At 42.7% G+C, this 15,087-nt stretch overlaps 1 protein-coding gene and 1 non-coding gene across 2 annotated transcripts in view; both read right to left on the bottom strand.

The window, feature by feature from the left end:
* The window catches only part of si:dkey-22o22.2 (neural-cadherin), a 134,376-nt gene that overhangs the window by 21,959 nt on the left and 97,330 nt on the right, over nt 1–15,087 (bottom strand). The window contains exons 11-18 of the mRNA XM_007888374.2: nt 14,657–14,829; nt 13,669–13,836; nt 8,842–9,091; nt 8,323–8,450; nt 7,449–7,635; nt 4,848–4,991; nt 3,821–4,104; nt 1,041–2,658 (exon numbers count right to left, since the gene is read on the bottom strand). Coding sequence (XP_007886565.2) covers nt 1,041–2,658; nt 3,821–4,104; nt 4,848–4,991; nt 7,449–7,635; nt 8,323–8,450; nt 8,842–9,091; nt 13,669–13,836; nt 14,657–14,829 — 2,952 coding nt within the window. The remainder of the gene's footprint in view (nt 1–1,040; nt 2,659–3,820; nt 4,105–4,847; nt 4,992–7,448; nt 7,636–8,322; nt 8,451–8,841; nt 9,092–13,668; nt 13,837–14,656; nt 14,830–15,087) is intronic.
* On the bottom strand, nt 13,386–13,457 carry trnav-cac. The gene has a single exon. It is a non-coding gene; the product is annotated as a tRNA-Val (tRNA).

The raw sequence follows: 15,087 nt of genomic DNA, 5'->3' as shown, positions 1-15,087 counted from the left end.
ATCATCAAGACATCTCAAAGCACTTCACAGGATATAAAGTGGTGTCACTGTACATTTTGCCAGCAGACTCTTGTGTTCTGACATTGCAGGACACAGACAGTTTATTAAAAATTATGCATAAAACGCAGGCAATTCCACATTCCAGAAGATGAGTTTGAAGATTTACTGGCCACATTTCAAATCCCAGAACTTCGAACTGCTACCAATATAAATCATCACCCATTAACCTAACCAGAGGGATTTAATCATTCTTCGCTCTTTAAATTTTTTTATTATTTGATCCCATAGTCTGTTAAATACCTTGTTCTCTCCTTGCTCAGAAGAGAAATGGATGAATGAGTGGAAAATAGAAAATGAGGTCTAATTCATAATATTTCTTAATTAAAAGTTCTGGATATCTGGGACATCGACTTGCTCAAATTCAATGGAGGGGGTTCCCTTGAGTTGCTCTGAAATAGGTCTGCTGATCGGGAGGAGACCTCACTTGGATTCCTTAATTAAGAAATCCATTATGAAATATCACAAACTGGGACCCAATATTGTACAGGTGCAATAAGGGTGTTATTCTCAGATTTATTCTTATTAATAAGAAAACAATAATGAAATCTTCACATTTGATATAGTGCCTTTCAAGCCGGGACAATGTCCCAAAGCACTTCGCAGGAATTACTGTAAATTGTACTGACTGTGTACTTTTTAGGCAAATGCAGCAGTCAATTGCACACAGCAATGTCTTACAAATAGCCATGAAGAGAATTATCCTTCAATTATATCTGGGAACTGTTGGCCAGGGCACCGGGAGAAACTCCCTTCTCTTTTTGAATACTATCCTGAGGTTTTTAATATCCACCTGAACAGGAAGATGAGACCTCAGTTTAATATCTCATATGAAGAACACATTGTTTATTTTGGTTGTAGTTGTTGATAGGACTACACTATGCTTTAAAAATGTTACTGTTTACTACCCTTACATGTTTTAGGAGCCTCAGAGTGCGTGCTGCACTGTTACATTTCTGCTGCTCTGTGATAGAGATGCTTACCATTGTAGTTGTAGACGAGGAATTCCGTGTGACCTGCTGAGTGGGGATGGTCGTTGCGGTCTCCAATGGTGATGGTCAATGTGTTTGTGGAAGTCATGGGAGGCGTTCCGCTGTCGGTCATTACCACCGGCAGGTAAAACGCCTTCTGGTCCTCCCTGTCAAACGTGCGGAGCGCGGTGAGAGCGGCGCTGCCATTGCCAAAATCTGTCAAGGCAAAATCCGTGGAATTCCCATGTGCACTGAGTAAGGTGAACGAGAAGGGTGCTCCATTGACTGGACTGTCTTTGTCTTTAGCATACATCAGCACTGAGGTCTGATTTAACTGCGTAAGCTGTGGGGCAGCTGTGTTCTCCCACACAATAGGCTTATATGGAGCCTCAAATTCTGGCCCATTGTCATTGACATCGTGAACAGTGAGGAGAACAGCCACGCTCCCGGTCAGGGCCGGACTTCCAAAGTCAATGGCCAGAATGACTAACTGGTGCTGCGGAGTCAACTCGCGGTCCAGGGCGCTGGCTACGCTAATCCAACCGTTGGCATCCACAGAGAACTGTCCAAGAGGATCTGAAATCTCCGCAATACTGTAGGTGAATTCCCCATTCTGGGAAGAGTCCAGATCGACCGCGGTGACCTGGACGACTCTGGTCCCGATAAAGACATCTTCAGGCAACGGAGCAGCTTCGTAATACTGCGGTTGGAAGAGTGGAGCATGATCATTGTAATCCTCCACCTCAATAACACAAGAAGCCTTGCTGGAAAAGTCCATGTCTTCCACTTTCAGAGTTAAATTGAATCTCCTGTCCTGTGGCTTCTCGTAATCTAGCTGCTTCTTCAGTTTGATGGTGGCACTCATATCAGCCTTGTTCGTTTCGATGAAGAATTTCCGATCTTTGTCTCCGCCCACGATGCTGAAGGTCAAAAGAGCATTTTCCCCCTTGTCCTCATCACTGGCGGACACCATGAGAACGTTGCTGTTTGGTTCCATGTTCTCACTGATCTTGGCCATGAAGACGTGTTGCGTGAAAACTGGAGTGTGATCGTTCACATCTGAAACCAAAATAGTGGCTGTCCCGGTCCCAGTCAGGCCACCTCCGTCCTGAGCTTCCACTACCACCAGGTACCTATCTTCCTTCTCTCTGTCCAGAGATCCCAGCACAGTGTATACCGTCCCAGAGGATGGATTGATGGAGAACAGGTTGAGGTTGATTTCGTTCTGAATATTCTGGATTATCCTGTATGTCAATATCGCGTTCTTCCCAGTCTTGGTGTCATCCAGATCCGTTGCGGTCATCTCCATGATGGATGTGTCGGCTGGGGAATTTTCTGGGACGTGTCCCACAAAGCAGCCGTCGGAGGCACACAGGAACAAGGGCAGGTTGTCATTCACGTCACGCACCTCGACAATCACGTCAGCGAACCCCGTGAGGCCCTCCCCGTTATCATCGGTGGCCAGGACCAGGAAGCGCCAAACCGATCGGTGCTCACGGTCCAATTTCTGCTGGGCGTAGATTTTACCAGTCACCTCATCGATGGTAAACTCACTGTTTGCCCCCTGTCCATGGAGAGAGTAACGCAGGGCACTCTGGTCTGCTTCCTGGTCAGGGTCAATGGCTGATACCTAAAAACGTAGAGGAAAAATGTAAGGAGTATTTTGAAGAAAACTCACACGGTTACAAGAGAGTTTTTGATGAAGTGGTATGTTGTGTGTCTGTGTATGTAAGTGAAAGAGAGAGAGATAAAAACCTTTGTGCTCAATCTTACTTGCTTACCACTAGCGAGCAGTAAAAGTAATGATGGGCAGTAATCAAGTCTCTTTTGGTGAAGTCCCACAGTTACTATCGCACATATTAAAGATTTATATTAAAGAATATTAAAGCAGTCCACTCATAACCAAGGGACTTGAGTATAAGATAGTGACGAGGGAATTTACAAGAGAATACAGGAGAAACTACATCACACAGAGGGTAAAGAGAATACAAAAAGTACAATACAAAATTACATTTGTAAAGCGCCTTTCATGTCGGGAGGATGTCCCAAGGCACTGAACAGTCAGGGTTTAGGACCCGAGTGGGAAAGGGTTGGGATCAGAGAGGGTGGAGGGCAGACAGGGTAGGATGGCGGCCAAAGGCACGGTCGAAGAGGAGCATGTTGAGGTGTGCCTTCAAGGAGACAAGGGAGGGAGCAAGGTGAAGGGAATATGGGATGGAGTTCCACAGGTTGGGGGCAGAGAGAATGAAGGTCCGACCACCGATGGTGGGGCAGGCCGGGCGGGGGACATACAGCAGTCCGGAGCCTGCTGAGCAGAGGGAGCGGACTGGTTGATAAGGGGTTAGAGGGTCGGAGAGGTAGGAAGGGGCAAGGCCGTGTAGGGCCTGGAAGGTGAGGACAAGGATTCTGAACTCGATCTTCTGAGGGATGGGGAGCCACTGGAGCCGGGCCAGGGTGGGTGTGATGGGGTCACGGAGCCTGGTGTTGGAGTGGACACGAGCTGCAGAGTTCTGGATGATCTGCAGCTTGTGGAGGGAAGAGTTGGGCTGACAAGCAGGAAGTCGAATCTGGATGTAGTGAAGAATGTGATACTCGCTGCCCAAAGTGGTGGAAGAACCAGATAGTATAAATCAATTTAAGAGGAAGCTAGATAAACACAAAGGAGAAGGGTATGGGAGGGTGTAAGGAGTGGGTGGAGACTCATGGGTAGTGTGAGCCCCCAGGCAGATGGGCTGAATGGTCTGTTTCTGTGCAGTATCGTCTGTGTAAACTATGTGTGTGTGTGTGAGTACCTGCAGGACAAGCACAGGTAGGTCCAGCAGCTCCTCCACTACGTTGGCGTGATATTCATTCCGACTGAAGATTGGAGCCTCGTCATTCTTGTTGAGAACGTTGACGATCACCATCGTCTGGTTCTCCCACTTCCCATCTGATGCCACCAACCGCAGCTCGTAACGCTGCTCTTCTTCATAGTTCAGTCGCTGAGCTATGAAGATGGTCCCAATTTCTGGCTCCACATCAAACATACCTTTGACATTGCCTGAGGTAATCTGGTATCTCAGTTTGGCATTTGCCCCTGCAATAAGGTGAACACAACAACATGCAATCTATCCTTCAAATGTGTTGACATAATGGCATTATCTGTCTCAGATTTTTCCTATTTCTTTAACGTGTCTCAGTTTTCATCATATTACTATCTCTGTGGTAGGATACAATCTCTGCACAAAAGGTGGTTGGAATATTGAATTCTCTGCCACAAACCATAGTTGAAAGCGAACCCAAGCAGAGTTTTCTAAAAGGCAACCAGATAACTGCTTGGAAGACGCCAATATTAAAGGGTATTGGCATGGGATTAGATTAGGCGGCTCATATAGAGAAAAAACACCAGACCAGACATAGATGGGCCAAATGAGAGGACTGTTTCTGGGCAGCAGCATTTAGTGATTCCATACAATTTATTCATTAAATATTTAAATTAATGGCAAATTTGCAAGAGAGCAACATCTTGAAACAACTTAACATAAACTATGAAACTAACGTTAACTTTGCACCTCAACATTAGGTCACTGAATGGCCATTAGATACTGCTTAATGCTTATGTTATGATCCTGTCTGCTATAAACAAGGGCAGACAACCTCCTGATATTCCGACCGAGGAAGTGTTTCTGCATAGCAGCTAAATTGCATTGCTGCAGCTTCACCACATGGGGGAGCCAAAAGTCTCCAATAAGTCCTCACAGCTTGTTGGAAGGAATCAAAGATCTGCTCACTGAGCTGTGAAGTAACTTGTGAACGAGTTATACATTCTGTTAATCGTACCTTCATCTTCATCGTTTGCTGGAGCTGTTATGACAACAAACCCAACATCTTTGTCCTCCTCTACACTTATCTCGTAGACATCCTGTGGGAAGATTGGTGCATTATCATTCACATCACTGATGAAAATCCTCACGTAAGCCGTATCTGTGAACAGAAAGGGAGATTGTATATTCAGTGTTAAAGGCTGAGTACAAGTGACCCTTTACCCTCGATATAATCTAATAATTGGGATGTTTCTAATTGAAGGCCGAATGAGTCTCTCAAACCAAAGACTGAGATGCCAGTGTAAAACATTGACAATGTTGGCTTCTAATGAGATTTTCTCTTTATATACACACACATCAAGGCCTCTGCACAGAACACCAGCTGGGAGTTCAGCCCTGGTCTTTATGTCAGCACTTGTTCACGTGTAAACATCCGTCTTTGTTTTGTCTGATGTGTTCTTGCAGTATTACCTCCAGATCATACTGTATAAACTAGTGGGAGGTATTCCATCCCAGGATGTGCAATAGGGAAGAGGACTCACTCTTTTCCTTTCCGTTCCCCTTTTTATCTTTCACGCTCACTCTCTCTCTCTCCCTCACACATTTTCTTTCTATGCTCGTTGGGGAGCAGGTAAATGGGGTCTCCGTGGAGCTGAGTTAGCTCCAAAGTGAAGTTTTTGGCAATAGACTGTGGGAATCAAATCAATCCTCTGCATTCTAGGTAGTACAGTTCCTTAGCCAGGCAGGTACTCCAGAGCACTGCTGATGATAGCCCAGCCAGCCTGGCTTGAGGGCAGGACATGGAAGGATCAGACTAGTCACTGGAGTGGAGATCCTTCTCATTCCTCTCCTGTTAAACCTACAAGACTGAAAAATAAACCACTTTTGATGGAAATAGTTTTATACAGAATTCTTACAAAGATTGTACAGAACCAAAACTGGTAATTCAATCCAACTAGTCCATGACAGTGTTTATAGCCCCCAACTATCCTAATACCTTTATACTCCTCTATTCCCTTCAGCCTCAGAGAGGTATTGAGTTTCCTCTTAATAACTTGCATTCGTATAATGCCCTTCACACTGATTAACACTTAAAATAAGTTGATGCTTTCTGTTTCAACCACAGCTACAAGTAGTGAGTTCCATCTGGGTTTGGATTTAGCATTTTAGAGCGTTCAGTATTTGCAAATTGTTGAATTCAGACTTAACTTTGAAGTTGTTTTTTTATAGTTCTTCAAAGAACTTAGAATGGCATAGAACCATTAAAGCAAGAAAATAGGTCATTTGGCCCAACAAACCCTCACCAGTGTTTGTACTCTACATGAACTCCACCACTATTAATCCACTCTCCCCTTCCCATCTATTCTCTTCTCCCTCATGTATGCAGTCTCACCATCCTTTGTGTAAAGAAATTAATGACACATTTTATGGCTGTTAGATCCTGTGCTAGCTTGAATACAGCAAAGAAATAAACCAAACTAAAAAGATATGGGAGAAAGAAAATAGGAAGCTGCGATAAAAAAAATTAAAAGAAAATAAATACATAGGTTAACCCTTGAGGGTCCCACACAAAATGCTAACTTATCTTTCTCTTTCTGTTGACATATTTAAGAGGAAAATTCAATTGTACACGAGGGAGAAGAGAATAATAGGATGTGGGAGAGGGGTTTGGTGTGATGGAGGCTCATGTGGAATATAAAGACTGGCATGGATTAGTTGGACTGAATTGGTCTGTTTCCATCCTGTAACAGTCTATGTCATTCTATGTAATCAACCCTCCATGCACAGTCAAACCTGTTAAAGCAACCAACTCCATTCAGCAAGCACCTGCTCTTAACAACCACCCTGGAACAGTCCTGACTAATTTTCCATATTAAACCACCTCTATTAAGAAACCATCTGTCCAGCACAACCCGTAGCCACTTAATTAGCCGTGTACCCAGTGTACAGACCCTATTCAGTGGCCAGTTCTAAGTGAATTTAAGTATACATTGGCAATGTATTAGCAATTTCTGCAGACCTGGGTGTAGACTCCTGATAAGACTCCTAGCGCATTTTCCAATGCTACGCTGAGCAGCCCCTCACTGTCCATTTGGTAAAGATAGGAAGGCAAGTGTAGTGATCAGGACTAGAAGCGCTCAGGGTAATCAAACTCACTTCTATATGAAACTCGTTGAACGCAACTGCCATTGTACTCTCCAAAAGCTTGGCATGATTATATTGGCCGTATGTGAACTGTATTGTTTAGTTTATGGGTTTGTACATGTACAATATTGTTCTATACAATTAAACGCTTAAAATTCTACACACACCACCGAATCCTTACTCAGAGGTCACCCTTATATAAAGGCCATTTTGGTCCAGTCCTTTGTGTGGTTCCTGAAAGCAGATTTGACTGTATTTCCACCATTTCCAGGTTGGATTTCAGATTTTCAGTAGTCATGCTTGTTTCGTTTTATTTTTTGCTAGATTCACAATTCTGTTTTGCAATTTTCTTTTTCAAGCATCATAAAAAATAACCTGGTTAAATAGCCTTCAAAACAATCTAGGCAATCATCTGCGGGTGAAAACATTCCCTCATATTCTGAGAATGAAATTGCTGCTCTGAGGCCTTCACCTGTGTTGGGTTGTCCGTGCATGCCTGGCCGAGCAGACTCTGAGTTGTCTTGAGACTGAACTTCTATCAGGTATGACCCCTTCACCTCTCTGTCGAAGGACGTCTGCGTGAATATCAGTCCGGTCTCAAAATCAATGCTGAAGTAGTGGTAATCTCCACTGAGGTCCTTCAGTATGGCATAGTTCACCTACGGTGAGAAAACAAGCGGGATTATTCACTCAGAGATTTGCTGGGATGTAGAATGTCCTGCCAAGCGAGGTGGTAGAGGCAGACTCCATTGTGGGGTTCAAGAAGGACATAGATAGCTATTTAGCACTGAGAAGCTTGAAGGGTTTGGGGAAGACTACATTTCCTATGGTCTTCTGGGTCAGGGAGATGAACACCAGCCAGGGATCCTGCTCCTCACATGTCTACTGGTTGTACACATATGAGGCAGCTGGGTCGGTGGGGAAGAGGTCAAACTCTGCTATGACACCCTCTGTAGTCGAGTAACATGATAACACTCACTGCCAATGTTCACATATACAAAAAGTGGCTTACCGGAGGACAACCTGTGCCCGTGGAACTGCACCCAGAAAGAGGAGGTGAGGGCAGAGAGGCATGTGCCATTGAGGAGAAAATTAGAATAGAAACATCGGACACACTAAAAATCTTTTAAAAATATACAATTTAAAAGCCTTAGTAGCAGTAGTAGAGCAGAGTAGGATTTTTTTTCTATGTGGAGACTTATTATTGTAACAAATATTCAACAGGACATAATGGTTCCTGTGCCCCTGGAACCAGAGAAACAGTGCTAAGGAAGGGGCTTAGGTTTCAACAATGTTAGACAGTCGGCCGGGTGCCTGGTTTGCTTGGTTACCCGCAGATCGCTCACCTTTCCATGTAGTCCTGTATCAAGGTCGGTAGCTGATACCTGCACTACAGAGGTACCAACTGCAGCCCCTTCAGGGACCGTAGCCTCGTATGTGGAGGATGTAAAGAATGGAACGTTGTCATTCACATCTGCCAAATGAGAGGTGAGCACAAAGAAACATTTAGTCATCACGCAGTCATTACACCTCTACCCTGACTGTGCCAAGAGCCAGAGTCGTCAACACTTTTTACTCTTTTGTGTGTTTGTTTATGTGTGTGTGTGTGTGTATGCATGTGTTTTTATGTATTCATGTGTATCTGTGTGTGTCTGTATTTATATGTGTGTGTGTAGAGTGTTTGTGTATGTGTGTGCATACACAGGGCGAGAACATAATCAGTCACTTTTGAGGCAGATACCATGTTCCAATAGCTTTCCCTCCATTGCGCCTGGTGGGGAATGTTGAAGTTCACAGCAATAGCCAAAGACACACATGGACACACTTGGTAAACAGTGCTGGAGCAGACAGACTGAAAACTGTACCTGTCACATTGATGTAGATAGTGCTGAACGAGGCTAATGGAACCGCTGCCACATTCTGAGCCCGGACTCTCAGTGTGAAAAACTTTGTGCCCTCAAAATCCAGCGGTTCTGCCACTAGAATAGAGGCGGATCCATTGGCACGGTTTGGTTTCAGGTAGAACCGGACAGGCATATTGGTCTCGGGAACCTGACCCTCTTCAAGGTTGTACGTAACCCGTGGGTCCCCCAGAGGAGATGTAGCTTTGATGGTCTGAAATAGCCAGAGGAAAGTACATTATTAGTATTAGGTGCACTGTACTCTGAGGCGCAGAGCTCGTGGGTCAGCAGGAGAAAATCAGAGCGGGTTCACACTCCATTGCCATCCTGGATGTGTGTGTCAAATGAGGACAGAATTGAGCTTAGTCCCACAGTTGAATAGTTATCTGAAACTCAAAGTTCACACATAGCAAAGGCGCACTTTCAGATGAGATGTTAAACCAAGGCCCTGTCTTTCTGTTCGCAGGTGGACAATGAGACTCAGAAAGAGATGGGAGTTTCTATCAATGTGCTGGCCAGCAACCCTCCAGATACATTTGCCATTAATCATTAATTCCATTAATCCCATGGTTTGTGGAATGTTGTTATGTGCTAAATAACTCGGTTTGGTGACATTTTCCTATAGAGAGTTAACACCAAGGTGTGCAGTGCCATCAGATGTTTTAACATGACAAGGTGGAGTAACTTATTTGCCACATAAGCTTACAGAGCACTTGTGGTTTTATATGTGTAGTTTTTGAATGAATCCAAGCAGTCACAATCTACTTTTCACTCACAAAGAGATAGATTATGGAAAATTGGAACAGTTTGACACCAGTTCCAGACCTCATTTCAGCATCTTTTCCATTTGGCAATTTGTCATTGTTGCAGTAATTGTTGGATTTTTTTCTCCATCCTCCAATATTCTCCCCGACCCTTCCTACCCTGACAGCATTGAATTATCCTGCAGTCCGTTCCCACGGGCAGCAATGGCTATCTGGTAACCTGCCAAAGTAGCTGTTCTTCATGTATAAGATGTGGCTACAAACAAGTGTTAATAGGGTTTTGGACCATGAGGGGATTGAGATGAGTGGCTAGGTGCTCATTACTCTTGGCCAATGTTATCTTCACTTCAATGCTATCCTACCTCTGCAGTTTTCTTCAGCACTGTTCTCCTGCCATACCCTCTGCTCATTTGACTCCTGTTTATTGCTCGCCCTATGCTCATTCATGACAAGGATCTTGCTCTCTGGAACTCTATTCCAAAAATCACTTTGCCTTGTTACCTCTCTTTTTCCTTTCAAAAACCTCCTAATACACAGTCAATTCGCTTTTCAACATATTCTGTGAATCATTTTGAGACTTCTCAATGACATGGTAAGGCCCTATATCAAATACAAGTATTATTATTTATTGCGTTTAAGTCTCCCTTTTCACTACTTTTTACCAAGTCTTTAAGAAATTTCCTTATGTGAAACATTCTATATAAATGGAATAAACAGCTCCTTTGTTCTGAGGTAGAATTCAGTAGTCAACCTCTTCACAGGCCATGGAACTTTATTTATTCGATCATGATGAAATTACTCCTAGACCCCACCCCCCCCAACTCCGTTCCACTTTGAATGCTAGTCACCGGGAACTCAAATTGGCTGCTGTGTTTTGCCTCCAAATACACAGTGACTACACTTTACACAAGACGCTGAATTGCTTTGAAATATTTTAACCTGCATCAAATGATGGAATTTTGGGTTCATGGCTGGACCTGTGATGGTGTCTGGAGATGTTGAGCCCCAAAATTTCACCCAGTAGGAGTCTAAAAAGACCATTTTCACTAAAAATATAACACTGCGCAGAAATGGACTGTGGAAATCTTTTTAATTCAGTCTTAATTTGGAGCCAGTTTTCCACAGATCTTAAAAAGAACCGTCTTCCAAATTACGGCTGCATTAAAGAATTTTTCTGCAATTCTGCGCAATCTTAAATCTTAAGATAAATGTTCTAACAGACTAAGATTTGTGTAATTTCAGGCCCCAGAAACAGGATGTGCTTTAATTATGTTTGCAATGAAAATGAATAGTCACTGCAAAAATATGAACATTTCAGAAAGGTTGTCAATGTATTAAAGAAAAAGGGTTAATTTCATCCTGATTTAATAAATAATAAATGATCGAGTCTTTCTACATTTCCTCTTGTGCCTTGACTTTTGGGAGTTTTGAGCTATTCTCTGGCCTTTACATATGCCAAGAATGATTCATTTAAAATACAGCCATATTACTGTCTAATTAGATTCATGAAGCACTCTAAGTACCTCATTAGTTTAACAAGGAATATTTTCGATGTTTAGAAACTAATTTCTATGCAGATTAATGAGTTCATTCTGCAATCACATATAATTAGCAGATCATTAAGACAATCATTTTAATTTTAAAATGCTGTTCAAATCGCTAATTTAGTAAGATACACTTTGTACAGGTGAATCCTCCCGAGGTGTAATTATGAAGAGGAATAACATAATTGCTTCGGAATTCTTGTAACATGTCTTGTTACAAGAATTCTATTGTCCGAGAATAAAAGAAAGTGAGGTAACAGTACTCAACCTTTTAAACAACTATGGAACAATTTTACAGGATGTCTTATGGCTCCTCATGAAATTAGTCTTTATGACCATTGTACCGTAAAATTTAAATTCTTAATTCTTAATTTCAATCTTATTTGGAAGCCTGTTTTCTGTAGTTGATATTAATATTAAAATTAATAATAATACATAAATAATAATAATCCTTGCATTTGATATAGAGCCTTATCACGTCGTTGAGACGTCTCAAAGAGCTTCACAGGATGCTGTCAAGTGAATTCACTGTATATTTTGTGGGTGAAACAAAATAATCCTTGCATATGATACAGCATCTTTTACGTCAGATGGACTTCACAATGCATTTCACAGGACTTACTGTGAATTGTAGTGACTGTGCATTTTGTAGGCATACACAGCAGTCAATTTGCGCACAGCAATGTCCCACAACCAGCCATGTGACAGATTCCCAATTGAGAATTAAGCATTTCCCACAATTCTGCACAATCTTAAATATTATGTCAAAATAGTCTTTGTAATAGTTTCTGCAAGCTGAGACTAGGTGGAATTTCAGGACTCGGAAACATGTTACGAATATCTTGCCAACTCAAGGAACCCAGTTAAAAAACACAGCAGAATTATTCCCCAAATGCTTCACTACACTGCACTACAGAGGGTAGGATCAATGCTGAATCTCTATTCTTGGACACGGGAATTCCCATTTTCGGACAGGCTACCAGGAGTCAGGAAACTAGCTGTTATTATCTAATTTCTAATGAGGATACTTGGAACATCCCTTTAGACCTTGGTTCATTTTTAATGGGTTTAATGGGAGAAGATGCCCTGAACTCCATTGACATCCATCATGCACACATCCAGCAGGAGATCTGCATAAACAGCCCCAAAAATGAGTCTAACAATAAAAGTTGGGAAGAGGAAAATGCATTAACGCTGGTAATATTTTAGGTTGGGATCTCACTTGGGATCTTAAAAAGCTATATTCCAGGAATTAAGACAGGATATAAACTTGCACTTTTCTTTCTGTTTTCTATCTTTCCTTCAGGGAATGTGACGTTTTAAATGCATGTAGTTTAATGATTAGAGTTCGAGTGTCTTCTCCTCTAGTGTTTTACAGCTGCAGGGTAGTGTTTAACTTCTGACATCAAATGCAACTACTGTATTCCCTACTGTGTTATAACATCATTCCATTGTCGTGTTTGCTTTATACTAAAAAATGGTAATTAAAAAAAGCAGGAATGCACATAGATTGTGCTTTGGGGCCCAAAATGTATAATGTTCTAAACGCAGCTAAATGCAAAACTCTATTCTTCTCCACCGCATCTCCTCTCACTTCCATCTCAATGGTTCTGTTCTTGCCTGGTTCCAATCCTACCTTTCCCATCATCTGCACCTTGTGGCTACCAATGGCTTCTCCTTTAGCCCCCACACTGGCATCCCTCAGGGCTCTGTCCTCGGTTCTGTCCTGGGTCCCTCGGTCAATCTATACTTGCTCCCGCTCGGCGATATCATCCACAGGCATGGGGTCAATTTCCACATGTATGAGGATGACACCCAACTCTATCTCGCCACTTCCAGCCTCACCTCCAGGACCGTTGATGTCCTGGTTAATTGTCTGTCAAGTGCTGAATGAGAGCCAACTTGCTCCAGCTCAATGTTGCCAAGACAGAGGCCCTCCTGCTTGGCTCCCGGAAGCGCCTTCTCACCTCAGCTGCTGACACTCTCACCATTCATAGCTGCACTCTTCACTTCACCAAGCCAATCCGAATCCTCGGTGTCCTTTTCGACCCTCAGCTGTCCTTCAAACCCTATGTCTACGGCAGCCAATTGCGCACAGCAGTGTCCCACAAACAGTTGTGGATTGAAATGACCAATTTATTATTTTTCTTCTTGAGGGATTATTGTTAGGCATGTGGAGTAAGGAAACTTGTCCAAAGTTTCGCCCTGCTGGGAATCGAACCCAGGTCTCTCGCTTGTGAGGCAAGTGCTCTAACCACTGAGCTACAGGACTCTACAGGATAAGGCGCTATACCAAATGCAAGTATTATTATTATTTTAAACACACCATATTGCTCTGAAACATTATTCTACGTGAAAGACACTATATATAAATTGAAGTTGTTATTGTTGTTACTGAGCTTTCCAGCGACACGTGCATTACATCTAAGAAACCACTCCTTTGGGGTTGCCCTGATCTGTATATTCTGCCACATATTACGTACCACAATCTTCAGGTCCCGGGTGCTGCTCTCAGGGATTGTTACCCGATATTCTTCTTGTTCCCACCGGGGCGGCTGGTTATGTATGTTAGTAATTGTTACTGTTAGCTCTACACTGCTGCTTCGATTGCCTCCATCAGTGGCTAGGATTTGGCGACTGATGTGAGTTACCTAGAACGGAAAGAAAAACAATAAAATTGGAGATCTCACAATTTTAATTAGCATGGGTATATGCATCCAAGCCCCAGAATATATCGATAGATCACATTACACCAGACCTGAAGGCAGGTTCTGATTGATTGGAAAAAATTACAACTTCACCCCCCACCCACCAGTTTCACTCGATTGTGAACACTTTATTTAGCCGTCGCTGAGAGATCAAGCGGAATTGCAGCAGCATCAGAGAAGACTTGAAACTTTGTTATGCAATAAAGATATTAAAAGCCACATCGACACACACTTTAAACTTAGTATTGGTAATAACTCACTGTGATAAATTCACTGCAAAACAGCTATAATTTCATTCCACTGCACTGCGGGGGCGTTAAACAAAGGAACACTTGTATTATGTATAAAAAAAATACATTTTAATAATTTACTCACAAGCAAATTCTTCCGCCTGGAGCACTAAGCTATATTTTTGTTGCGCTCAAGATATCTGGCTTGTGACATTATGAAGTGAATTTTCACTCTGTTGGGAAAATTACTAAACCTGGTTGTGTGCACACAAAGGAAAATGTGATCACAAGTGCATGTCGCCATTTCCCAATGGAGGAACCTAGGCTGATTTACTCCTCCTTTGTCCACCCAAGGAGATAAGGTCACTTGTAGTACCCAACAACTAACACAGCACAGAACAGAGTTCGAACATATAAGCTGCAGGTCTGTATGGCCAGGTGCTGTGTACTGGTGTTACCCACTAGATCATCAGGGTAGCTCGAACTGTTCAGCTTCTATTAATTAACAAGAGTTGTCATGTCTCACTCAGTACCTGAGAAATGGGATGGTTGACATAAATCCAGCCTGTGCTGGGATTGATCTGGAAGTATTCAGGCTGTTGGAGTGATACGGAATATGTGATGACGGCGTTGGTGCTCTGGTCATCGTCATGAGCCGCAGCACGCAAGAAGCTAGTGCCCACTGGAGTATCTTCGCGCAAGTAGTCTAGTGCAGAACAGAGCAATCTAATCAAACTCAACACCTTTACTCCCAATTTTCAAAAACATCCCTTTACAAATCAACGTATTTAGTTATTGGCAGGGCAGAATTGTCAATAATATGTTACTTAAAACATCAGCGATTGCAAATATCATCTCTACATATTACTAGGGGTGCTGAATAAAGCAATTTTCTACTTGTGTACCTAACATCTGCATTAAACACTGACAGGTCATGTTTACCATGGTTAACCCCCAAAAGGTT

This window comes from Callorhinchus milii, unplaced genomic scaffold (genome assembly GCF_018977255.1).
Source record: "Callorhinchus milii isolate IMCB2004 unplaced genomic scaffold, IMCB_Cmil_1.0 Scaffold2, whole genome shotgun sequence".
In the NCBI taxonomy this organism is placed as follows: Eukaryota; Metazoa; Chordata; class Chondrichthyes; order Chimaeriformes; family Callorhinchidae; genus Callorhinchus; species Callorhinchus milii.
Note: the sequence above shows the minus strand (reverse complement) of the source record. Positions and strands in the feature narration are given on the sequence as shown.